At 38.5% G+C, this 26,488-nt stretch overlaps 1 protein-coding gene across 1 annotated transcript in view; it reads left to right on the top strand.

Annotated features, from left to right (window-relative positions):
• The window catches only part of LOC133642384 (protein kinase C-binding protein NELL1-like), a 474,421-nt gene that overhangs the window by 134,436 nt on the left and 313,497 nt on the right, over positions 1 to 26,488 (top strand). Inside the window, exons 9-10 of the mRNA XM_062036542.1 lie at positions 8,736 to 8,835; positions 13,204 to 13,332. Of these exons, the coding sequence (XP_061892526.1) occupies positions 8,736 to 8,835; positions 13,204 to 13,332 (229 nt within the window). The remainder of the gene's footprint in view (positions 1 to 8,735; positions 8,836 to 13,203; positions 13,333 to 26,488) is intronic.

Below are 26,488 nucleotides of genomic sequence, written 5' to 3'. Positions count from 1 at the left end.
TGGTCCCCAACCTTTTTGTAGCTGCGGACCGGGCTACGCTTGGGGGGGGGGGGGGGGGGGGGGGTATTTTTTTTATTTGTTTTTTATTTTTTCATAAAGAAATACAATCATGTGGGCTTACGGACTGTATCCCTGCAGACTGTGCTGGTCTATATTGATATATAATCCATATATTGTGTTTTTTATGTTGATTTAATAAAAAAAAAATATATATATTTATTATTTTTTTAATTTCTTGTGCGGCCCGGTACCAATCGGCCCGGTGGTTGGGGACCACTGCTCTATATCCAACATAAGTGATCTTTTTTGTAACACGGTTAGTGAATGAAGCGCACATTTGTAGTTGTTTCCCCATATTTCTACATAATAACTCAGATATGGTAACACTAGCAAGCAGTAGAGAATATGAAGTGAGTTTTGGTCTAGAACATGTTTTGCTTTATTCATTATTGACGTGTTGATTGCTACTTTATGTTGTATATTTTTTTAAATAAGATTCACAGTTCATTATTACACTCAAAAATGTGTTTTCTTGTTATCTTTTCAATATCTACTCCGTCTATTTGTAATTATGTTTGACTTTCCCTTCTACTGTTACCAAATTATTTTACTTTTACTGAGATGGAAAGATAGTCTGTTTGTGTCAAACCATCTTTTTAATTTGTTCATTTATTCTACAAATAATACTAACTTTAAGTCCTTTGTAACTTTACAAATGTCGTTTGTATAGAGATTGAACCATGTTGGTCCAAGTATTGATCCCTGAGGTACGCCACAAAATATTTTCAGCTCAGTAGAAGTGTGTTCGCCTATCTTCACGTATCGCTTCTTGTTGGTTAAGTAGCTTCTAACCCAGTTCAAGACCAACCGTCTTATTCCATACCTTTCTAATTTGTTTATTAAGATTCTGTGATTAATTGTGTCAAATGCTTTTGTTAAATCCATAAACACTGCAACAGTGCACCTTAAATATATTTATTCCTTTTCTATATTGCTTACAAGGGCTGCAGCTATCGATTAATCTGTTGTTTATTTTGTTCAATCAATTGAGTTAGCTAATAAAACCCACTTCGGAGCCTCAATGTGTATTTTAAGAAAAAAATTGAAAATTCCCGCAGACATTTTGATGCCCTGAACCTCTGGCAGAAGGTCGGGGAAATCCATGAGTTTTAAATGTAACCATACAAAATTAGCTAAAGAGCTAGCCTTAAACATTAGCATGCTAATATGAGACGTTGGCATACTTCAAAGATGACGGCAATTATCCAAATCCATGGCTTTTCCGTGTAAGCATACAAAATGAGCTAAAGAGCTAGTAGAGTAGATTAATAATTCATTTTCTACCACTTGTCCCTCATAATTTTGACAAAATAATCAAATGGAAAATGACACAATATGTTACTGCATATGTCAGCAGCTAAATTAGTAGCCTGTGTTTGCTTACTTACCACTAAAAGACAAGTTGTCTTGTATGTTCACTATTTTATTTAAGGACAAACTTGCAATAAGAAACATATGTTTAATGTACCGTACCATTTTTTTGTTAAAATAAAGCCATTAATGCAATTTTTTGTGGGCCCCTTTATTTAGAAAAGTATCCAAGTATCCAAATACATTTTGGTACCGGTACCAAAATATTGGTATCGAGTTCAAGTTACTAACCCAGTCCATACGGTTTCCGCCGCCTCACAACATTTTGTGAATCGCAAATATTCTGCAGATTGCACATACAGCTCAAAATCCGCTACAATACCTGTAATAATGACACACAGAAATGTCCAACGCCATAATCATACAACCCACAACTTCCGTTACCTGCAGCCATTGTCGAAATCATCTGTCTGCAATGCTCGTCATAAACCTTTTAAGATGTCACTGTTGAATGCTCGCTCACTTTCTAACAAATCATTCATTCTTGACAATTTTTCCATCACTCGGGATTGAGATTTCAAGTTGTTGTTTTTTATTTTTTACTGAGATTTGGCAAAGGGAGGAGGAATATGTGCCCATGAAGGAAATATGCCCTTTCATATTCGCCCCAAGGACTACTGGCCGTGGTGGTGGCCTTGGTGCGATATTTAAAGATAGTTTCCCCTTGCAAAAAAAAGTGAACAGTGGAACGTTCTCGTCTTTTGAACGTTTGATTTCCGACGTGGGTCGTCATAATCCTTTTTATTGTATTTTAATTTATCATCCTCCTGGTATAAATGGCTATTTTCTGGCAGATGTCACTTACTTTTTTTTTAGCTTTCATTACTAAATTTGAGATAATTGAATGTTGGGTGATTTTAATGTGCACCATGTTATTAATCTCAAAGACTATTTTCATTTTGTTCAACGTGTCAATTTTCCAACCCACAATAAGGGTAATACACTGGACCTTGTTTTTTTCATTTGGTTTAGACCAGTGGTTCTTAACCTTGTTGGAGGTACCGAACCCCACCAGTTTCATATGCGCATTCACCTAACCCTTCTTTAGTGAAAAATAAAATGCTTTTTTTTTTCAAATTCAAGACTGTTATATGTTTTTTTTACTGGTGCACAAAATGAACCGTGCATGACCCACAACAAATTACACACCTGCAAATCAGATGGAAAATTAGAGTGAAGTGAATTATATTTATATAGTGTTTTTCTTTAGTGACTCAAAGCACTTTTACATAGTGAAACCCAATATCTAAGTTACATTTAAACCAGTGTGGGTGGCACTTGGAGCAGGTGGATAAAGTGTCTTGCCCAAGGACACAACGGCAGTGACTAGGATGGCGGAAGCAGGGATCACACTTGGAACCCTCAAGTTACTGGCACGGCCACTCTACCAACCGAGATGTATTTACACGATGAGTCGGGTGTGTCTTGACCTCCGCGGCGGAGGCTCCGCTGAACCCCTGAGGCCGACTCACCGAACCCCTAGGGTTCGATCGAACCCAGGTTGAGAACCACTGCTTTAGACATTGATTGTATTGTTTTGGAAGATCTGTCCATCACTGATCATAAGTACATTGTTTTTAACTTCAGATTGCCCAACAAGTAAGCTTACAAAACTGCATTTGACAGTATAGTGCAACCTTATAACGTTGATGTTGATATTGACACTCAAGTTTTAGCTTTGAATTCTCACTGCTCTGCCATTCTTGATGAAATTGCTTCTTGTAAAATTGCAGCTTGGAATCCCACTCCCTGGCTAAAAGATAAATTTTTTTTTGCCTTTGTCGCAAATGTCGGAGAGCGTTTGTGGAAGTCAACAAATCTTTTTGTTCATCGTCTCCATCTAAAAGATATGTTAGCTGAACTAAATTATATGGTCAAGGTGGCCAGAGCCGCTTATTTTGCAAATCTTATTACTGCCAATAAAGATAAATACAAGGTTCATTTTCAACACCATTAATTGCACTAACTGGTGCACAACCACCAGTTCCACCTGTGTCTTCAGACAAGGATTTTGAAGGTTTTTTTCAACAAAGTCGCCAGTGTCAAGGCCAATATTAAACCACCGCCCATTTTTTCCTTACCCACTCCACCCCAACAACAGCCATTTTTCCGATAACTTCTTACCTGTTTCCTTAAAAGACTTAGCAGATCTTGCGCGTTCAATGAAGATCTCTTCGAGTCCATTAGACATCCTGCCCACAACTTTGTTAAAGCAGTTTTTTAGCACTATCTATCCATCCCTGCTTTGCATAATCAATCGCTCACTGGTTTCTGGTTGTGTTCCATCCCATTTCTTAAAAAGCCAAATCTTGACCCTTTCGTTCTGAGTAACTATCGGCCCATCTCCAAGCTGCCCTTCATGTCTAAAATTTTAGAGGAAATTGTGGAAAACCAGTTAGTCTCAGCTTTAAATCAACACAATATATTCGATACATTTCAGTCTGGTTATCGTCAATTACATTCTACAGAATCTGCTCTACTCAGGGTCTCCAATGTCATCATGATGGCCTCTGATGCTAGTAAATGTACAATACTGGTTCTGCTCGACCTCAGTGCTGCCTTTGACACTGCTGACCATCAAATCCTTGTAGACCGGCTGACTGACTGGGTGGGCTTTTCAGGGACAGCACCCTCAATGGTTTAAATCACATTTGGCAGATAGATATTTCTCTGTGGCAGTTGGCCCTCATAAGTCAAGAGTCCGATCCAGTGTGGGGCTTATCCTCTTTATAAATGCTTCCTCTCAGGGAAGTCATCACAAATTTTGAAGGTACCTCATACCATATGTACGCTGATGACCTTCAGTTATACTTCTCATTTAACCCTGATAGGACCCATGAAATTGATTTGCTAGATAATTGTCTGACTGAGGTTAACGACTGGATGGCGAGTAATACCCTTCAAATACGCTGCCAAAACAGAAGTGTTAACTATTTCCCCTGACACTGAAACTTCTAAAGTAGCCAACTGCTTAGGGTACCTTGACGCAAATGTGCGCCCCAGTCTGAGAACTCTTGGGGTCATATTTAACCACCCCATGCTGTTTGAGGAGCACATCAAAAGTATTTTGCTTTTCCCATGATCATTCATGGTCTTGTTTTCTCCCGTTTTGATTCTTGCAACTCACCCTTCGTCCGTCTCAACAAAAGCTCGCCTGCAATTCGTACAGAACTCTGCCGCTAGGTTCTTGTCAATATATCGAAAATTCAGTCATATCACCTCTGTCCTAGCATCCTGTTCATTTCAGGATTCAGTACAAAATCCTATCCATTACCTACAGGGTACTCAATGGCCAAGCATCAGCTTACTTAATCCATCTCTTGTGTCTTCATTGTGCTGCTCCGTCACTGAGGTCTGCTGACCGCCTTCTGCTTTTTGTACCTCATACAAAATAAAAATTTAAAAGTTAGGCGATAGAGCCTTTGAGTTAGAGCCTTCAAATGGTGCAATGCACTCCCGTATGAGCTGAGAGCTGGACCTTCTGTTGACATTTGTAAAAGCCTGTTAAAAACTTTGCTTGCTCAGTGGCCTTGTGGTTAGAGTGTCCGCCCTGAGATCGGTGGGTCGTGAGTTCAAACCCCGGCCGAGTCATACCAAAGACTATAAAAATGGGATCCATTACCTCCCCGCTTGGCACTCAGCATCAAGAGTTGGAATTGGGGGTTAAATCACCAAAATGACTGCTCACTGGTCACCTCAGGGGTTGGAACAAGGGGATGGGTCAAATGCAGAGGGTAATTTCACCACACTTAACGTGTGTGTGTCTATCATTGGTACTAATTTATTTAATTTTAAAAGCAGAGTTGTTTAAGTGTGCATTATTGTAATATTCAATTCCCCTTCATATATTATCTTTATTATCATATCTATTTTTAAATGTTTCAATGTTTCTGTTGTTGCATCATGTTGTATGTTTGTTGCGATTGTACTATTTGTATTTTAACCATGTGAATCACTTTGTGAGAAGTGGTATATAAATACATTTTACTTACTCACGCACACACGAGCCACACCACCCACAGTGCGACCTGCATCACCAGTTGGTGCACCTCTCTCATGTGCGTTCCGTTTGAGCAGTCTTGCATATTTTACCCATTAAACGAATCATCGAAGCAACAAAATAGAAATCAAAGCTTTTTTTCTCATCATTTTATTGATGCATTGTTGCAGCCGTGCCGCTTATCCTCATTATCTGGACACGCTAACCCAGCTGATTTCCGGGGGTAGGCAGCGCACTTTAGATGCTAACCTAAGATGCATGGTTTTGGAATGTGGAAGGGAGGCGGGGTATTTAGGAAAACCTACGCAAACATAAGGAGAAAATGCAATCTCCACACAGAGATGCCCGAGTGGAGATTTGAACCCTTAATCTTCAGATAGTGCGGCTAACATGCTAACAACTAACCTACCAAGGGGCTCCACCTCCTTAAATAATTAAAGTAAACAATGCCCTGTCATATTCAGCTTTGTAAAAATGGTTGCGATATTTACCGTGACGGACTGGAATAACATATTCACGTGAATCACCAGGGCTTTTTTGACCAAGGATTTTCACAGTCGAATCAAATTTGTTAGATATAGACCAGTGGTTCATAACCTTGTTGGAGGTACTGAACCCCACCAGTTTCATTTGCGCATTCACCAAACCCTTCTTTAGTGAAAAATATATATTTATATATTTTTTTCAAATTCAAGACAAAGTTATATGTTTTTGGTAAGACTTTAGTATGGGGAACATATTCTAAGTAACAAAGACTTAATTTAGAGTTATTTGGACACTAGGGGAACATATTCTAAGTAATAAAGACTTAATTTAGAGTTATTTGGTTAGGGTTAGGGTCAGGGTTAGAGGGTTAGGGTTATAATAAGGCCATGCCGAATAAGTCATTAATAAGTACTTAATAATGACTAGTTAAGAGCCAATATGTTACTAATTTGCATGTTAATAAGCAACTAATTAATGGTGAATATGTTCCCCATACTAAGGTGTTACCATGTTTTTTTACTGGTGCACAAAATGAACCGTGCATGAACATCACCTTGTTCAAACAACAAAACTAACACAGTGCATAAACTCACAACAAATTACACACCTGCAAATCAGTCAGCTGTTGCCGTATCCGTAATACGCCCGATAGGGAGAAGTTTGTATTTACACGATGAGTCGGGTGTGTTTTGACCTCCGCCGAACCCCTGAGGCCGACTCACCGAACCCCTAGGGTTCGATCGAACCCAGGTTAAGAACCACTGAAATAGAGGAAGTAAAAGTCGTAACATTGTTTCCGTATGTAAATTTTCCTGAAGAATCATTACCTTTGCCAGAGGAGAGCGACACCTCCAGTGCTCTCGGCGAGTACCACCGGTGCCGATGGAGGGATTGGCTGGCTCGAGGCGCAAGATGCGTGTCTGACGTCTGAATGAGTTCCGCGATCCCCACGTAGAAACTTCCGCCCAAAACTAAATTACTCAATTTAGTAAAATATTCCTTCCAGGTGTGACAAGGCTAAAAATGCAGACAGCTGTTTTTCGACAGATCACATCAGGGAGCAGCAACAGCTTTGGGGAAGGTGAAAGTAACAGTCAAAACTGTAAGCAGATAGGAGTTATCTTATACCTGGAAAGAAAACTCTGTCGGCACACAATCATTTTGGGCTAACATTGAAAGAAGACATGATGAACGCAGTCGATCCATCCAAACAACACAAGTGCTGTATGCGGGGACATAACAAGTACTCAACTTAGCTCAATGTTCGACGATATGACTGCAAAGTTGACGGTCGAATCAAATTCCTCTGAATTTGTCAGTATGTGGACTATGGTGTGGTTGTTTTCCCGAGATGCAAGTGAACTTGGACCGGACATGGCGTGAAGGTAATGACATATTTATTTTAACACTAATAAAAGGAATAAACAAAAGGCGCACACAAGGGCGGAAGTACAAAACTTGGCTATAAAAACAAAAACTAGCACAAAGGCAGAACTATGGACAAAAAAACAAAAGACACTAACTGTGGCATTAATAAACAAAACGTACTTGCGATGACGTGAACAGGGCAGCATGGACTATGAAACAAGCGGCGTGAACTATAAGCATGAAACCGTAAACATGACATGAAGCCGAGTGATGTCGCCAGAAAGACAGCCTGGCAACAATGGGTTTAAATAATACAGACATGATTGACAACAGGTGCGCGAGTGCAAAACGTGAAACAGGTGAAATTAATGGTCGGTACGGGGACAAAACAAACAAGAGTGCCCAAAGTGTCCAAAAACCAAACCGAACATTACCAAAACAAAACACGATCACACAGACATGACAGAATTGAATCCTCAAAATGTGTACTATTCATCAACAGCCTCAGACATTAGTCAATCCAACCCTGACATTGGACATACATTATTGTGTAGTTTCCAACCACGCACACTAAAGGGACTACCCCAAATATATGGTACCTAAAGAAGCACGACATTGAAAGAAGTTGTGAAGGAGAAAAGCATCTTCGGGGATTGGGTCGATTCTTTGGACCGTGAGCGATACAACTGGGACCACCAGAGCTCTGATTCAACCGCCTAACGGCTGCTGCTGCTGCTGCTGCGGTTGCTATTTGTCTTCAGAGCCCAAGGGAAGATGACACTGAGTTTTATTTAACACGTTTTCTTTTGTCTCTCTGCATTTTACATCTCCGGTATTGCCCTCGTTCTTTTTCTGTTATGATAGCTTCATTCGATTGAAAACAACTTAGGTGCTCTATCTAGTATGCATCTAACAGCACCATAATGACCATTTATTGTACACAATGCCCGACTCACCCATCCATCCAAATTCATTTGGGTCCCAGTTGAGCTGACCTCGGGCGAGCAGTGGGGTACACTCATGACTGGTCACCAGTCAATCACAAGGCACATATACCTATCACAATCACATTCACACTTATGGGTAATTTAGAGTCTTCGATGATCCTAACATGCATGTCTTTAGAATGTGGGAGGAAGTGGAGATTGCAAATTTTCCACGGTTGTTTGAGTTGATTCAACTGGGATTTCAATTTGTATCTACAAAATGCATCCGTGTAATACTTATGCCTGCATCTGTTTACAATAATTTTCTGCACAATCCTCAGAATCCTAACTGGCCTCAGTTAGACTCAATTTTTTGAAGTGGTGACACTTTTCAATCTATTTTCTTCAGATTTTCAAACATTATAGTTCTATTCCATACATGGTTTGTGTCAATGTAAAAAATAACTACAACACAGATGCTGTGTATTAAGCGTTCTATTGTAGTATTCTTTCATGTTTTCCAGAACGGCTTGATGGTGAAAGTTTCAGAAACATGTCCACAGCTCAACTGTTCTGACAATGAACAGATCTTAAGGGATGGGAGATGCTGCAATGTTTGCCAAGGTACACCCGTCTATCTTTCTCTTGATGTACTTTTGATCAGGGGTTCTTAACCTTTTCAACTTTGGGGCAAAACTTAATATTAACACTGAATTAGTTATCTTACTCTGGATTTTAATCATATTCAATTATTTTAAATTATTTTGTCCTCCGAGGACAAAGCTGCGAACAATGGGAGACCGGGCTTTCTGCTCCGCCGCTCCCAGCCTGTGGAATGCTCTCCCTGACCACCTGAGGGCACCACAGACTGTGGATGCTTTTAAAAAAGGCTTAAAAACACTTCTTTTAAAAAAAATACTTTTTTTTAGATATATGCATACTAGTTCTAGCTATTAGGCTGTTCTAGTTTTTATTTTTATTTATTTTTATTATCTTTTTATTTTTATTTTTGTAATATACTGAGGCACTTTGAGGTTGTTTACTCAATGTAAAGTGCTTTTTACTAATAAAATCTATTATTGTTATTATTATTTATTAATATAAAACCTACTTACAGTTCACAACCTTGTCAAATGATAGGAAAGCATGTGTAAATCACAAATATTATTTATTTAACCAAACCTAAGGCTTAGGTCAGGCTGATTAGAAACATATGTACTAGCCAAATATACTGCATAAAAAGGGACTCGTAAATAACTGATGAAAAATACGATTACATACAATTATGGTGTGCCAAAATAAATAAACTAATTTAATAATGAATAAGTTTATTCTCTTAACTGTCAAATGAAAATACAGCTTCATTACTTTAGTCATAATTTCTGCACTTGAACTTCTCTATGATTTTAGCTCCAGACTTCTTCTGTTTGTCTGATATTGGCATTACTGCCACAAGTGGTGGAAAAGTGTATTACAACTGTGTTCCGCTGCCGCCCATACGGACCACAGCTGATAAACACATGTTTTTGGGCAGGCCTCTAGGAGGCGCTCGCAGCCCAACACTGCTTTAGATATTATACAGTACAAACCAAAACCCTGTTACTGTGAAGAAGTTATGAAGTCAAAGTTTGCGTCCCTACAAATCTGCGTCCCTACAATATATTCTTCTTCCACGGATTTCTCTGTCTGCTAAATAAGCACCTGCAAGTTCAAACTCTGTCGCTTTACTAAGGAGTTATTACTGGTGAAATAACCAACAATGATTGGACAGAGCAAACTAAAGTGGCTGTCGCTTTGAGCGCGAGAAGGAGATAAGAGAGGAAAATATTATGACCTCAAATTTCCTCAAGAGGAAATAAAGAAAATAAATTGAAGCAGCACAAGGTGGAGAGAGAAAAAGGACGTAGATGAGAGGAGATGAAAATGGAGAGCAATATAAAGGTGTTTGGAATGACTATTTCTGAAAAGTAAAGGAAAAGCTGATAGCACACACTTGCAGGCAAGAGGATTTATACATTTAGAGAAAACAGACTTCAGTGACTCTTATATTGTTAAATTTGACTATTTGTATTTTATTGTACTGTTTTTGATGTCTGATTCCGGTGTTTATGTACATGTTTTTAATAGATTTTTTTTGGTATGCACCATCAACCTGCTACTGAGAAATTAGTCTGTGGCTGCAATATGGTACATTTACATGTTCATGGTCATTAATGTTCACGGTACCATGCAAAATACAAATAATTATTTAATTACTATTTGGACTAGGTTTGTACGGTATACCGGTATTAGTATAGTACCACGATACTAATGAATCATATTCGGTACTATACCGCCTCTGAAAAGTACCGGTCCCCCACACCCCCGAGCCCACGTCGTGTCATTGCTGGTTCACGAGCAGAGGAGCATGTTCGGCAGCGCACAATCACAGAGTACTTACAAGCAGACACAGTGTGTAGACATAAAAGGGAGAATGGACACATTTTGGCTTAAAAACTAATGATAAAGGTGAAGTTATAACACTGAAACGGGAAAGGGTGCTTTAAAACATGGCTAGCTAGCTAGCGGCTAAAGTTCAGCCGCAGTCGGCAGTGTTTTAGCTACTTCTAAATCACTAATCCTCGCCTCCATGGCGACACATAAAGTACGTTTCTTACAATTATCATCCCTGCAGGACGAGGAATAGCTAAACATGCTTCACTACACACCATAGCTCACCGGCGTCACAATGTAAACAAACGCCATTGGTGGACTTACACCTAACATCCACTGTAATGATACCAAATACAGAAGCGTATCTAGTCGATACTACTATGATTACGTCGCTATTTCGACTTCTTTCGTTTTAAAAAAAATGTATATGAGGACTTTGAATATGACCAATGTATAATCCTGTAACTACTTGGTATCAGATTGACTCCCAAATGTGTGGTATCATCCAAAACTAATGTAAAGTATCAAACAACAGAAGAATAAGTGATTATTGCATTTTAACAGAAGTGTAGATAGAACATGTTCAAAGAGAAAGTAGGCAGATATTAACCGTAAATGAACAAGTAGATTAATAATTAATTTTCTACCACTTGTCTTTAATAATTTTGTCAAAATAATAGCATGTAAAATGACACAATATGTTACTGCATATGTCAGCAGCTAAATTAGGATTCTCTGTTTGCTTACTTACTAATAAAAGTTAAGTTGTCTTGTATGTTCACTATTTTATTTAAGGACAAACTTGCAATAATAAACATATGTTTAATGTACCGTACAATATTTTGTTAAAATAAAGCCAACAATGCAATTTTTTGTCGTCCGCTTTATTTAGAAAAGTATCGAAAAGTACCGAAAAGTATCTAAATAATTTTGGTGCAGGTACCAAAATATTGGTATCGGGACAACACTAATTTGGACATGTTTTCCTTCTCAGTATGCACTCTGATATGCAATCCAGGCTAAATTGGGGCCCTAAGCAGGATTTTATTTAGAAATCCGCCTGCCGCCTGCATCCAATTAAAAAAATTGTTTTCTCAACGATGCATGTTTTGGACCTAATTAACAAATTTAACTTATTCAACATGATTAAAAGAAAGAAAAAAATGAACATTTCAGCCTCAACTCCCATAAAGGGCCAAACCCAGTAGATCCAGCTTACAAGACCAGTGCAATAATGCTGCACGCGATGGGTGACAGTGACGTTAAGGGAAATTTACCTTTTTTAATAATATCAGTGACGTAGCAAATAAGGGCTAGGAATACGTTTGTGGCATATTTTCATATGAAGTTCCCTGCCATTCATCAATTGACATTTTACCTGCACCTCTTCATGCAAAATGGACGTCAGGGCCCTATGGATAGCGTGTAATCAAATTGTGAGGAGAGGCTTGTAGGACGGACAGGAACAAACTCAGACATTATTAATTCAAAGGGATGAACATTAATTCAGTTGGCATTACAAATGTTTGCTTACCTTATATCAGTGTTTCCATTGCCACGAGTGCCCCCTAGTGGGCCAACCAATTTTTTTTTTTTCTCAGCTGCGGTCGGTATGGGTTGTGTCACGCCAAATTTCTTCCCCCTACAAAAACCTCCCCCGACCCCATTTACTTCCGGGGCTGCGTCCAATAAAATCACAAAGTTGCCGGGGGGTCCTTAACCGGCACACGACTGTCCTGTTTCGCGTAAGAGGAAACATGACCACGGAAGTAAATGGGGGGGGGGGGGGGGGGGGGGGAGGTTTTTGTAGGGGGAAGAAATTTGGCGCCACAGTTGCAGCAGTACTCAGTTGTAATACACTTTTCTGCCACTTGTAGCAGTAATGACAATATCAAACAAACAGAAGAAGTCTGGAGCTAAAGTCATAGAGAAGACTAAGCGCAAAAAATATGAATAAAGTGGTGAAGTTGTGTTTTCATTTGCACTTTAATGTTATTGACAGTTCAAATAAATGAATATATTTGTATTTGTTTATTTATTTTAGAACAACATTTATGTGTCTCAAAAGTATATTTGGCAAGTACATGTTTTTTCTAATCCGCCTGACCTAAACCTTAGGCTTATTGGTTAGATAAATAACAATCTTTGCGTGTGATGAACACACGCTTTCATATCATTTGACAAGGTTGTTAACTGTAAGTATGCTAGATATAATTACTGAATATTATTAAGAGTAAGATTAATAATCCAGTGTTAATACAAATACAAAAAGGTTAAGAACCCCTGCCTTAGATACACAAGCAATAGAATTGGCTATTAGTCTGTTAATGTTGTTATAAAAAGTACTGAAGTATTTCCATTTACTCTGCTTAAGTACTAAAAATCCAGGAAAGCTAATGTTCACTATGTTGGTAACAGGTGCATTGTTGTCTTATGGACACGTGTATTGTTTGTATGTGTGTATCAGTCCACAACATTTGTCTGCCAAAAGTTATTTATTTAGTTATTTTCAGGAAACCAGAATAACAAACCATTCTGTTTTCTATCATTTTTTTTAAGGTTACGACTTCTGCTCAGAGGGGATCATCTGTGGAGACAACTCTGAATGTAAAAATCGGAATACAAAAGCGGAGTGTGAATGCAAGAGCGGCTACGCCTCTATTCACGGGGATTCTACTTACTGCGAAGGTAGGATTTTAAAACTTCACCCTGCGCATATTCGACTTTAAAGGACCCCTGATATGAACTCATTGGCATTTTGCTCGTTAAGAACATTTTGATCATCGTATTGGAACATTTGCAGACTGTTTTGGGGAATTAAAAAGAATGGACTCTACGTCGACGATCACAAAGATCTTGGTCGATCGTTAACTTCGACCTGGATTTCCTTTGCGGTTTGTTTTTAAGTGGAATGACAAGATGGTCAAGCCATTTTCTCATGTTTCATTTCTACCATGTCTTGACAAACTGGCACTTTTTTCATCTGAGAGTATCGGCGTATCGTAATTTTCCAGTTAATTCAGAAGTGCTTTATCTACGAGTGTCAGAGTTGCTGATTGTCGGACTTGGCGGGGCAATGACTTTGCCTCTGGATAGTACTACTTGTGATGGCGCTATTGGTCACATTTGATTAAGATGGATAGGCTTGCCAAAGAAGTCATTGACGGATTTTCTCATTGCTGATTACTGTTGTCTGTTGGGTCTGCGCCACCATGGACCGAATCCTCTAAACATGCTGAGAGCTGAGGAGCCTCAAGGGTTTCGGTCTGTTTGCTTCTGCTTGATCTGCGTGGTAAAGAGGTTTACTCCTAAGCTCTGCTCCAATCCAAGATTGTCCTACAACATATGAGTGAGAACGGGAAGACGCTGATTGTTGGCTCGACAATGTAAATCGTCGAGCCATGGCGAGATCCATGTTTAGGGGTTTTCCAAAAAGGCGGCTCAACTTTCTGTTGCAAATTGATTAGTTGGAAGCCTCCTTCGACATTAAATACTGTTTTCGACACGACTGCTCCATCACTTTCAAATTACTTTTTTTTGTATCAACTTTAAATGGCAGTGTGATTAATTAATTACAAAAATAGGTACAACATGTATAAGTTCATTGGTGAGAAAGTTATTACATAGGATTCTGTAATCCTACTGGATACAAATTTGGGAATAGCCACGTTAGCTACACACATTACCGTATTTTTCAGACCAAAAGGCGCACTTAAATTCCTTTAATTTTCTCCGAAATCAACATTACGCCTTATTACCCGGTGCGCCTTATGTATGTATTCATTTTGGTTGTGCTTACTGACCTTGAACCAGTTGTATGTGGTACACAATGTAAAAGTGAGACCAGCAGATAGCAGTCACACATAAGAGGGACTACACGTTGAGCCCTGTTGCTCAATAAATGGTGCTAGCAAGTAAACAAGCAAAACGAAAACTTTATAGAACACGGGTCCCCAAACTTTTTGACTCGGGGGCCGTATTGGGTTAAAAAAATTATATTAAAAAAAAAAAAATATATATATATATATATATATATATATATATATATATATATATATATATATATATATATATATATATATATATATATATATATATATATATATATATATATATATATATATATATATATATATATATATTTATATATATATATATATATGTATAAACAATTATATATAAAAAAAATACAAAAAAAAATATATATATATATGTATATGTATATGTATAAACAATTATATTAAAAAAATAAAATATATATATATATATATATATATATATATATATATATATATATATATATATATATATATATATATATATATGTATATGTATATGTATAAACAATTATATAAAAAAATGTATATATATATATATATATATATATATATATATATATATATATATATATATATATATATATATATATATATATATATATATATATATGTATATATATATATACATTTATAAATACATATATATATATATATATATATATATATATATATATATATATATATATATATATATATATATATATATATATATATATATATATATATATATATATATATATATATATATATATTATTCCGAGAGTGATGATGTCACGTTATCGATGAGAAAATGTATTTTTAAACAATATGATTTGCCTGAGTGGCAATCCATTCTCTACAAGCGGTACATGGACATACATTTTTACTGTTGCCATTTCTAATACAAAGTAGCATATAGTTAGAATTTATATCTGTCAGTAAACTCGCAATGGAAGCGCTAAAACTACAACAAAAGATGGCGGAAGAAGACGTGGTCGAAGTGGAGGCACATAAATAAGGCCGCCCACAAACCGGCACATCCTGAAGAGACGGTCAGAAAGCAGCTTGAAGATGGTAATCTCATAAGCGGCACGGTTTAATGGATTGATGGCGCATTACGGCTGCCATAGTCAGACGTACTGTGCTTCAACATACGGGTATATCACGGTGTGTGTGTAAGGACCCCAAAATAGCACATGTTAGAACTATAAGACATATCATCTGGCATTTTGTTTCAACCTATTATGCAAAACAAACTTTTCTTACTTATTGGTAGGTACCTGTCGTTTTGTATTTTGGATCTGCATAAGTCCCAAAAATTGGAAAACAAGCCGCGGAGGCACTGCGAGATATGTATGAAACAATCTTGCCTTCTATACGTCCTTAAAACTAGCGTTTTGCACCGGTTGGGAACACTGTCACCGGATTATCTATATATTGTATAAATAAACTCAAAGTGCCTTCCGTGCGTCCGCTTTTGGAGTCGGCGCCATAGTCAATACGAACATTTTTCTTGATCCTCTTTTGTTATGGGACATGGACATACATTTTCACTGTTGCCATTTCTAATACAAAGTAGCATATAGTTAGAATTTATATCTGTCAGTAAACTCGCAATGGAAGTGCTAAAAACTCCAACGAAAGATGGCGGAAGAAGACGTGGTCGAAGTGGAGGCACATAAATAAGGCCGCCCACAAACCGGCACATCCTGAAGAGACGGTCAGAAAGCAGCTTGAAGATGGTAATCTCATAAGCGGCACGGTTTAGTTTAATTGATGGCGCATTACGGCTGCCATAGTCAGACGTACTGTGCTTCAACATACGGGTATATCACGGTGTGTGTGTAAGGACCCCAAAATAGCACATGTTAGAACTATAAGACATATCATCTGGCATTTTGTTTCAACCTATTATGCAAAACAAACTTTTCTTACTTATTGGTAGGTACCTGTCGTTTTGTATTTTGGATCTGCATAAGTCCCAAAAATTGGAAAACAAGCCGCGGAGGCACTGCGAGATATGTATAAAACAATCTTGCCTTCCATACGTCCTTAAAACTAGCGTTTTGCACCGGTTGGGAACACTGTCACCGGATTATCTATATATTGTATAAATAAACTCAAAGTGCCTTCTGTGCGTCCGCTTTTGGAGTCGCCGCCATAGTCAATACGAACATTTTTCTTGATCCTCTTTTGTTATGGGACATGGACATACATTTTCACTGTTGCCATTTCTAATACAAAGTAGCATATAGTTAGAATTTATATCTGTCAGTAAACTCGCAATGGAAGCGCTAAAAACTACAACGAAAGATGGCGGAAGAAGACGTGGTCGAAGTGGAGGCACATAAATAAGGCCGCCCACAAACCGGCACATCCTAAAGAGACGGTCAGAAAGCAGCTTGAAGATGGTAATCTCATAAGCGGCACGGTTTAGTGGATTGATGGCGCTTTACGGCTGCCATAGTCAGACGTACTGTGCTTCAACATACGGGTATATCACGGTGTGTGTGTAAGGACCCCAAAATAGCACATGTTAGAACTATAAGACATATCATCTGGCATTTTGTTTCAACCTATTATGCAAAACAAACTTTTCTTACTTATTGGTTGTAAAAAAAGCATTTTGTTCATTGCCTGATTCGCTGTACTTATGCATTCATTCTGTGTTTCAAGCTAATGTCTGTGCGCAGTGCAGTAACTAACTCTAGCAGTATTGCATCATTGTTGACCTATTTCTGGCACTTAAAAACCGGGTGCCGATTGTGGCGCGGCAAGGCAATAATGATATACGTTGCACCTGTCAACTCGAGCAAGCAGGGAAGGCAGAAAATGCTGAGATGTGCAGATAACGTACTCACGAGGAAAAGCAAACGTAGGCACATGCTAATGACGGTTGGGTCCGTCACAACTGCCTGCTCGCCAAATCCTTTGATGAAACATGTATTAAGGCGTGCGGGGATAACAACATTGTTGATTTAGGACTTCATTCAATTGGATGTCACATGCATGGTGACAAAATATGTTTACCTTCCTCCGACTCAGGAAGCCTGGGAGAAGTACAAGGTTGCAACCATATGACCGAGGCTACGTTTACACTTTAGGTCTGTTACGATTTGTTCGCCCATATGTGACATGTTTCTGGTGTTTTCATGCGGGTGAGAACAGTCCGAGATCTAAAATGTATACGACTTGACCAATTGGGTCCCCCGTTCATCTGGACAATACCTCATTGAAAGCTAAAGATTCTTGGTCAAAATTGACAGTCGGCGAAAATAAATGTTGTACTAATGAGCACAAAAACTTTTAGATGTTTTAAAACTCAAGTCGATATCCCGACTCTCCTGGCTCCGACTGTTCACCCACAGACTTCTCAGAACGTTAGTGCCCCGCAAACTCCGAGAGCCAAAATGATTGCCGTCTCCCTTTTTTAATCTCCTACGCAAAATCATTTGGCTGGGAAAATGTTGACTCTGGTTGCATGAAATTCTTGAAATTGTCACAAATGCATCTGGACTGAGGCCTACACGAAATGAAACTGTCACGCCAAATTTCTTCCCCCTACAAAAACCTCCCCCCGCCCCATTTACTTCCGGGGTCATTTCCTCTTACATAATTTCCTCTTACGATAGCACTTCGGCTTTGACTGCCCGTCGCTGGAAGGATACTTGTTTTTATTTAATTTTTAATTTTTTTAATAATATAGCGTTAACAAAACGTCTGTATTAATCGGACAAGTATTAATCGGACAAATTAACTTGAGGATATTCCTGACTGCACATTTGACTCGTGGACATATGCGGAAATGAATAACAGTGTACAAAAAGTTAATTCATTATCAATCAAAATTATCAAACTTTATTAAAACTAAATGTATTCGTTAAATTCAGTTTCTTTTAGTTCTCTGTGTATGTGAACTAAATTAAAATGACATTTATGTGAACTTAAATTTTTTTAGTTTAATTCGTTGTTTTTACGTCAGCACTCATGTTTCCCATAAATCGTGTTACTTTGGGAATGCATATGTGAACAAATACTCATTGCACATTTGACTACCGTACAGCAGTGTTTTTCAACCACTGTGCCGCGGCACACTAGTGTGCCGTGAGATATTGTCTGGTGTGCCGTGGGAAATTATGCAACTTCACCTAATTGGTCCAAAAAAATATTTTTTTGCAAATCAATAATTATAATAATGTGCCGTCTAGTGCAGTGTTTTTTGGTATGTAAAAAGTTAAACCAAAAATGAACAAAAGGCAAGTCCCGCTAGGAAAAGGCACTGAAGCATAGGGATGGCTGTGCAAAACAAAAGTAAAACTGAACTGGCTACAAAGTAAACAAAAAAAGAATGCTGGACAACAGCAAAAACTTACAGCGTGTGGAGCGGAGACGGCGTCCACAAAGTACATCCGTACATGACATGACAATCAACGGTGTCCCCACAAAGAAGGATAGCGTACGCACAACTTAAATAGTCTTGATTGCGAAAACAAAGCAGGTGTGGGGAATAGAACTCAAAGGAAGGCGTGAAGCTGCTACAGGAGAACAACAACAAAACAGGAAGGGTCACCAAATGAACAGCGCAAGACAGAGACTAAAGCACTACACATAGGAAACAACAACAAACTCAAAATAAGGCACGACAACCTGGTGGAGTTTCATTTTGTAACCTTTTCTGCTGGTGGTGTGCCTCCGTATTTTTTTTTTATGAAAAAAATGTGCCTTGGCTCAAAAAAGGTTGAAAAACACTGCCGTACAGGACGGAGAATTAAACGATTTTTGATTCGTTTTCCACGGGTCAACACTACTTCAGGGTTAATTTCGATCGCTGTCAATGACGTAAGAGGAAATGACGTAAGTAAGAGGACATGACGTAAGAGAAAATGACCCCGGAAGTAAATGGGGGGTGGGGGGGGGAGGTTTTTGTAGGGGGAAGAAATTTGACGTGGCAGTGCCTGTGATGTCTTGTTTTGTGGTCACTTTACTGTTAATATTAGAAGTTCACACTGCAGGGTAGTATCCAATGTACCGTATTTTCCGGACCATAGGGCGCACCGGATTGTAAGGCACACTACCAATTAATGGTCTATTTTCGATCTTTTTTCGTATAAAAGACTCACCGGATTATAGGGCGCATTAAAGGAGTCATGTTAGTATTATTTTTTTGTAAATGGAAAACACTTCCTTGTGGTCTACATAACATGTAATGGTGGTTATTTGGTCAAAATGTTGCAAAGATTATGTTTTACAGATCATCTTCAAGCCGCTTTCTGACAGTCGCTTCAGGATGCGCCGTTTTGTGGGCGGTCTTATTTACGTGGCTCACCTTCGGCAGCGTCTTCTCCCCGTCATCTTTGTTGTAGCGGTGTAGCGTGCAAGGACGGGAGTGGAAGAAGTGTCAAAAGATGGAGCTAACTGTTTTGATGACATTCAGACTTTACTTCAATCAATAACGGAGCAGCATCTCCTCATCCGGAAACAACAACAAGGCCACGAAAAACCGTCCGACCGGAACTCTAATAACTAAAGTTCCTTGGGTGAATAATGTAAACTCACTACACCGGTATGTTTTAGCGCTAAAAACTATGAATGTGCTGACTTGTTTTCCGGCGTACGTCCATCTCACTTTTTCTGTTCGTTAAAAAGACTGACGTAGATGTGAACTCTTAAGTGGCGCCAGAAAACGAAAAGAAGAAGAAGTAAAACGCCTACATGCTATCATGGCCAAAGCTCCGAAAACAACCAAAGAAATGAAAACAAATTTTCCGAGGAGAAAACATTTGAAAAACGGATAAAAGGACAGTCTGGATCAACATTGCCCTGGTTTTGACTCGCTGGCATGAGCTCAAAGACGAGGAATTTCAGACCGATGCTGCCTTGGCTCTGTTCCTGCTGGACTAGTAAGTGACTTTCGATGCTCAAATTAAAATGTTTAGAAATGTGCGTGGTAGCAATAAGTAGCCACCAGCGTGATAGTTCCACACTGCTTCCTTCGAAAAAACTCTCCCGTCTGTCTTTTTTTGCTTCAGACCTGCATCCGCCCCGATACATTCTTGGTAATAGCATCATGTTTGTAGCGTAATCCAAGATCAATTCTTCACAGTGTCTGCTATTTATCATCAGCATAGCTATTAAAAATGTCATACTTGTGCCAATATTGTCAGCATGACGCTTATTGGCCAGAGCTGGGCAAATATTTTGACTCGGGGGCCACATTGAGAGAAAAAATGTGTCCGGGGGGGCCAATGTGTATGTGTGTATGAATTATAAATACACACCCCTAGAGGGGGGGGTTACCCACATATGCGGTCCTCTCCAAGGTTTCTCATAGTCATTAACATTGACGTCCCACTGGGGTGAGTTTTCCTTGCCCGTATGTGGGCTCTGTACCGAGGATGTCGTTGTGGCTTGTACAGCCCTTTGAGACACTTGTGATTTAGGGCTATATAAATAAACATTGATTGATTGATTGATTGATTTAGCTGTAAAAATCTTCTGTACAGTATGTTTATTTGGGTCCCTTTTTTTCAGGAACACTAATACCAAAGTCACAATGTCCGATAGAATTCTAAAAACAGACCACCTCAAAAAAACGGAATTAAATTTGGCAGTTTTTTACTGAATAGGACATGCAAAAAGTACATTAAAATAAATAAAGTGGGATTTACAATATTAACTACGAAGAATAAAACACTGAATATTAACAACATATGAATTACTTGTCAGACCAGCTCCTCGATAGTTGTGTATCTTTTACAATCAAGCAAAACACAACAACAATGGAACAAACAGCAAAATATCAATGCAAAGTGTAATAAACACCTACATTATGATATATTATCACTTTTATGCAGAAATTTGTTGTAAAAATTTGCATCCGCATCTGTTCCTGACACATGTGTTTCGGGCTGGCCGTTCTGAAAACAAACCCCGCCCACTCTGCTTTGTTCCTCAACTGAGCTGCTGTGACGTAGATTACGTAATAACTAGAGCTGTCCGATAATATCGGACCGCCGATATTATCGGCCGATAAATGCTTTAAAATGTAATATCGGAAATTATCGGTATCGGTTTCAAAATTATCGGTATCGGTTTCAAAAAGTAAAATTCATGACTTTTTAAAACGCCCGTAGGGAGAAGTACAGAGCGGCAATAAACCTTAAAGGCACTGCCTTTGAGTGCCGGCCCAGTCACATAATGTCTACGGCTTTTCTTACACACAAGTGAATTCCATACATACTTGGTCAAGAGCCATACAGGTCACACTGAGGGTGACCGTATAAACAACTTTAACACTGTTACAAATATGCGCCACACTGTGAAACCACACCAAACAAGAATGACGAACACATTTCGGAAGAACATCCGCACCGTAACACAACATAAACACAACAGAACAAATACCCAGAACCCCTTGCAGCACTAACTCTTCCGGGACGCTACCCCCTTACCACCCCACCTAAACCCCCCCCCCCCCCCCCCCCCGACAGTTTTGATGTTAAAGGTCTAAACAAATTATGTAGAACGTGCGGCGGGCCGGCTTGTACATCCTAATGTACCGCATGTGGCCCGTGGGCTGTATTTTGCTCAGGTCTGCTATATGCACTAGTCCTCATGGGAAATGTGGCCTTCCTTCTGGCAAAACACTACCGCTTTAGTCTACTGGTGCTGCCAAAGTCAACCAAAACTGAAAGTTCTTAGGTGGGGCTTTAATGTGATGGAGTAGCTCCACACACTCTTAAGAAGACTTAAAGGATCTAAAAGAGTCAACAACACCCGGGTCAACCTCACTGCCTGGCGAGGAGTAGCAATATTATCACGAATTAAGCATTAAACCATGAGGGACAATGTTGGACTTATTTGTGCAGGAGTAAAATACATATTTGATGGACATTGATTGATGCTGATATTTGTTTATCTGTTTGCTTAATACATATATAATATATAAGTTTAGTTATTTGCAGTTGCTCTCTTGTTGCAAGTGTAATATGTTGCTGTCATCTATAATTCAGCACAGGCAGCTGCTTTTATATTGTGAAGTCAATGTTGTGTCTCGATGTGTAAGTCAGATTTAGCTACTTCCACGTTGTCCATTGTTTGGCTTCCTACATTATTTAGCGATATCAAGATACAGGATGTCGTTGCAATAGGATATGCATCGTACCAGATGTTTAATAATGTAAAAGCAAGGTTTTGTTTCTGCTAAACATTGCATCATCTGCATGTAACATTCCTTGTCCACTTCATCCACGCAGATTTCAGCTACAACCGCCGCATTTAAGCAGGAGGGGAGAATATTTCGAACGAGCGACATATTGGACATGCCATCAAAAACAAAACGACAACAAAAATAATTGTGTATTGATAGAACGCTAGTTCTCCTTATAGATTTTTTTTAATCCAGCCTTAACGCCCCTTTAAACGTCAATCAGGCTATTTTTTCAAAGCAATATGGAATAACTATTGCTTTTTTTATTTTTATTAAAAAATTTTAAAAAAAAGTATATGCATTTTTAATCACTGCGTGTACGGATTACGTGTGCACGTATTAAATCTGTGTTCCACTTATTTTGAAATAGGAGACTGAAATTATACTTTCTTACATGAGTGGGTCAAATGTATGAAAGTTAACATTTATAGAGGCTGTGTCATAGTTTTGAATAAACTATCTTATGCAGGAGTCTTCAATTAAAACTGAGGAAGATCCGTTCATGAAAAATATTCTCACAGCAAAGGTCGTAAGACGAAATGACATCAAACCCATACTGTATGACTATCATATTTTATGGATTACAAGGCGCACTTAAAATCCGTACATTTTCTCAAAACTCGACAGTGCGCGTTACAACCGCACCTAATGTACGGAATAATTGTGGTTGTGCTTACCGATCTCAAAGCTTTTTCATTTGGTACATGGTGAAATGATAAGTTTGACCAGTAGATGGCAGTCACACATAAGAGATATGCGTAGACTGCAATATGACTCAAGTAAACACCAAAATGTTATATGTCCCATTGAAAACATAGAACATTACACACGGTGCTCAAAAATCCATCAAAATGTTTAGTACGACTTTGGTAAGCTATGAAGCCGCACTGCTTGATGGATTGTACTGTGCTTCAACATACAAGTATTATTATGGTGCGTGTTTAAGGTAAGACATATTATCTGCCGTTTTGTTTCGCAATATTATGCAAACGATACTTTTCTTACCTTTTGGTACCTGCTGATCTGTATTTGGGATCTGCGTAAGTCCTGAAAAATTCTGCGCGTCCGCCTTTGTAGTCCGTGTCAACACCGTAGTCGATAAGCTTCTTATTTTTCTCTATCTTCTTGTTATGGGACATTCATCCTCCGCTGTTGCCATTTCTAATAGAAAGTAGTGTAAAGTTCTTACTTATATCTGTCAGTAAACTCGCCATGAAAGCGCTAAAACATACCGGTGTCGTGAGTTTACATTATTCACCCAAGGAACTTCATTTATTAGAGAGTTCCGGTCGGACGGTTTTTCACAGGACACATTTCCGGCGTTGTTATTGCACTAGTGAGCCACGGATGAGGAGATGCTGCTTCGTTATTGATTTAAGTAAAGTCTGCATGTCACTAAAACAGTTAGCTCCATCTTTTGACACTTCTTCCACACCCGTCCTTGCACGCTATACCGCTACAACAAAGACGACGGGGAGAAGACGCTGCTGAAGGTGAGCCACGTAAATAAGACCGCCCACAAAATGGCGCATCCTGAAGCGACTGTCAGAAAGCGGCTTGAAGATGATCTGTAAAACATAATCTATGCAACATTTTGACCAAAGAACCACCATTACATGTTATGTAGACCACAAGGAAGTGTTTTAAATTTAGAAAAAAATAAAATAATATGACCCCTTTAATGCACCCTATAATCTGGTGTGCCTTTTGTATGAACATAAACTTGACTAGACCCGCTCATCGGCAGTTCGGACTGAAAGAAACTATGGTCTGGAAAACACGGTACTTTGAACTTTGCACCTGCACGTAGGACTGAAAGAAAACAGTACCAGATTTATATTTAGGGATAAAAGGTGCATCCTACATCAGTTCAACAAATCTTGGTGGAAAAAAACAACAATTATAAACACTGTTGCATATGTACACTCATCTATTGGCGAAGGAAAATTAGTGCTAGGGTTTCAAATAAATATGAAACACAGTCGTTTGGAACTAGGTTCTATAAGATATAAACATATCTGTCCATTCACTTTTAAATGTTCCGTTTTGTGCAACAACTTTCCTTACCTTCGAGCGAGCCATAGTGTTCTTATTTGCTTCTCATCCACGTAGGTAAACAAATTATTTAATTGGCTCATTTAAGCGATGTCACCTCGATTCCCCCAACAATAAACCATAATAACCGTAGCACTTCAATCTGTCGCCGCGACCACCATCTACAATGGTCTGCTAACATCATTGTACTTTAACATTATTAGGGATGTACACATCAATAACATTAAAAATAGCTCTGATAACCAATAAAAAAAAACATGCTCCGATGAGGCGAGATTACTTGTACTGTGCTAGAGGTGGTTTAGTGCAGGTTTCTACTGTAATATTAACACTGAATTAAGCATTTAACTCTTGATTTTAATCATATTCAATAATTATATTAAACTATATATGAAACCGTTGTTAATAACAAATATTATTTATTAATCACATAAGCTTTAGGCTTAGGTCAGCCTGATTAGTACCTTTTATTTGTTTTTAATAATCATTACTAACCAAATAAACTGCAAAAGAAGGGACTCATAAATAACTGATTACAAATAAATGTACATACAATCATGCTGTGCAAAACTATATAAACTAAATTAACAATGAATAGGTTTCCTAACTAAACTGTTAATAAAATTAAAGTGCAAACGGAAAAAAACAGCTTGACCACTTTAGTCATATTTTTTGCGCTTAAGAAAACTTCTCTATGACCTTAGCTCCAGACTTATTCTGATATTTTGAGATTGTCATTACTGCCATAAAAGGTGGCAAAGTGTATTATGACTGAGTACCATGGTACCATACGGATCAAAGCTGAGAAACAGATTTTTTTTTGGCAGCCCTCTAGGGGGCACTTGTGGACAAAAAAACCCACTGGTTTAGGGCGAACAAAATCAAGCGCACCGGACCTCACAGTGTAAACAAACATGGCGTCGATCGTGCGGGTCGACTTTACTCTTTCAGAAGAAGACATCAGGCATCCTCACATTAAATGTCGTGCAAATACTCGTCAGCAGGAAAATAAACTAAACTTTACTAGCGGCTCTTTAGCGCCGCCCTAGTGGCTCCTTGGACCTCTTTCAGAGATGTGTGAAAATGGAAAAACATGAAGAACATTTTTTTATTTGTTGTTTTAATATATTTTCTGTAGGAGGACAAACATGACACAAAACTACCTAAATGTTAGAAATCTCACTTTTTATGTTATACATGCTTCACTGATGAGAGGTATCAGTTTTGTCCTACTAATTTCAGCGACCCTTGAACTCACCATAGTTTTACAACTTTCTCAGCTGCCACAGAAAGACGTGTTTTATGCCACTCTTTCTTTGTCTCATTTCGTCCACTAAATGTTTTATACTGTGCGCGAATGCACAGAGGTGGGCTTTGTTGATTTTATTGATTTGCTGGAGTGCTTATCAGGCATATTTGGTCAATCCATGATCGCAAGCTAATCGATGCTAACATGCTATTTAGGCTAGCTGTATGTACATATTGCCTCATTATGCCTCGTTTGTAGGTATATTTGAGCTCATTTATCTTCCTTTACTTATGTCCTCTGTGTATCTAACGTATATTTGCATGTCTCATGACACATTATCTGTATATCAAATATTGGTTGCATTTCTGATAGTTGTTTGCGTGCCATGTTGTTCCAGACCACAGCAAACGTTACCCAGCTTACAAAGATTGTAATGAATCCATTAGAAGAAGACAGCCTGCCGTTTCCTTAAGCTTGGACACACACATCTATACCGTTGGCCATTCTGAGTCA

The sequence above is a fragment of the Entelurus aequoreus genome, linkage group LG02, assembly GCF_033978785.1.
Source record: "Entelurus aequoreus isolate RoL-2023_Sb linkage group LG02, RoL_Eaeq_v1.1, whole genome shotgun sequence".
Taxonomy (NCBI): Eukaryota; Metazoa; Chordata; class Actinopteri; order Syngnathiformes; family Syngnathidae; genus Entelurus; species Entelurus aequoreus.
The sequence above is the reverse complement of the archived record's forward strand: the minus strand, read 5'-3'. Positions and strand labels throughout refer to the sequence as shown.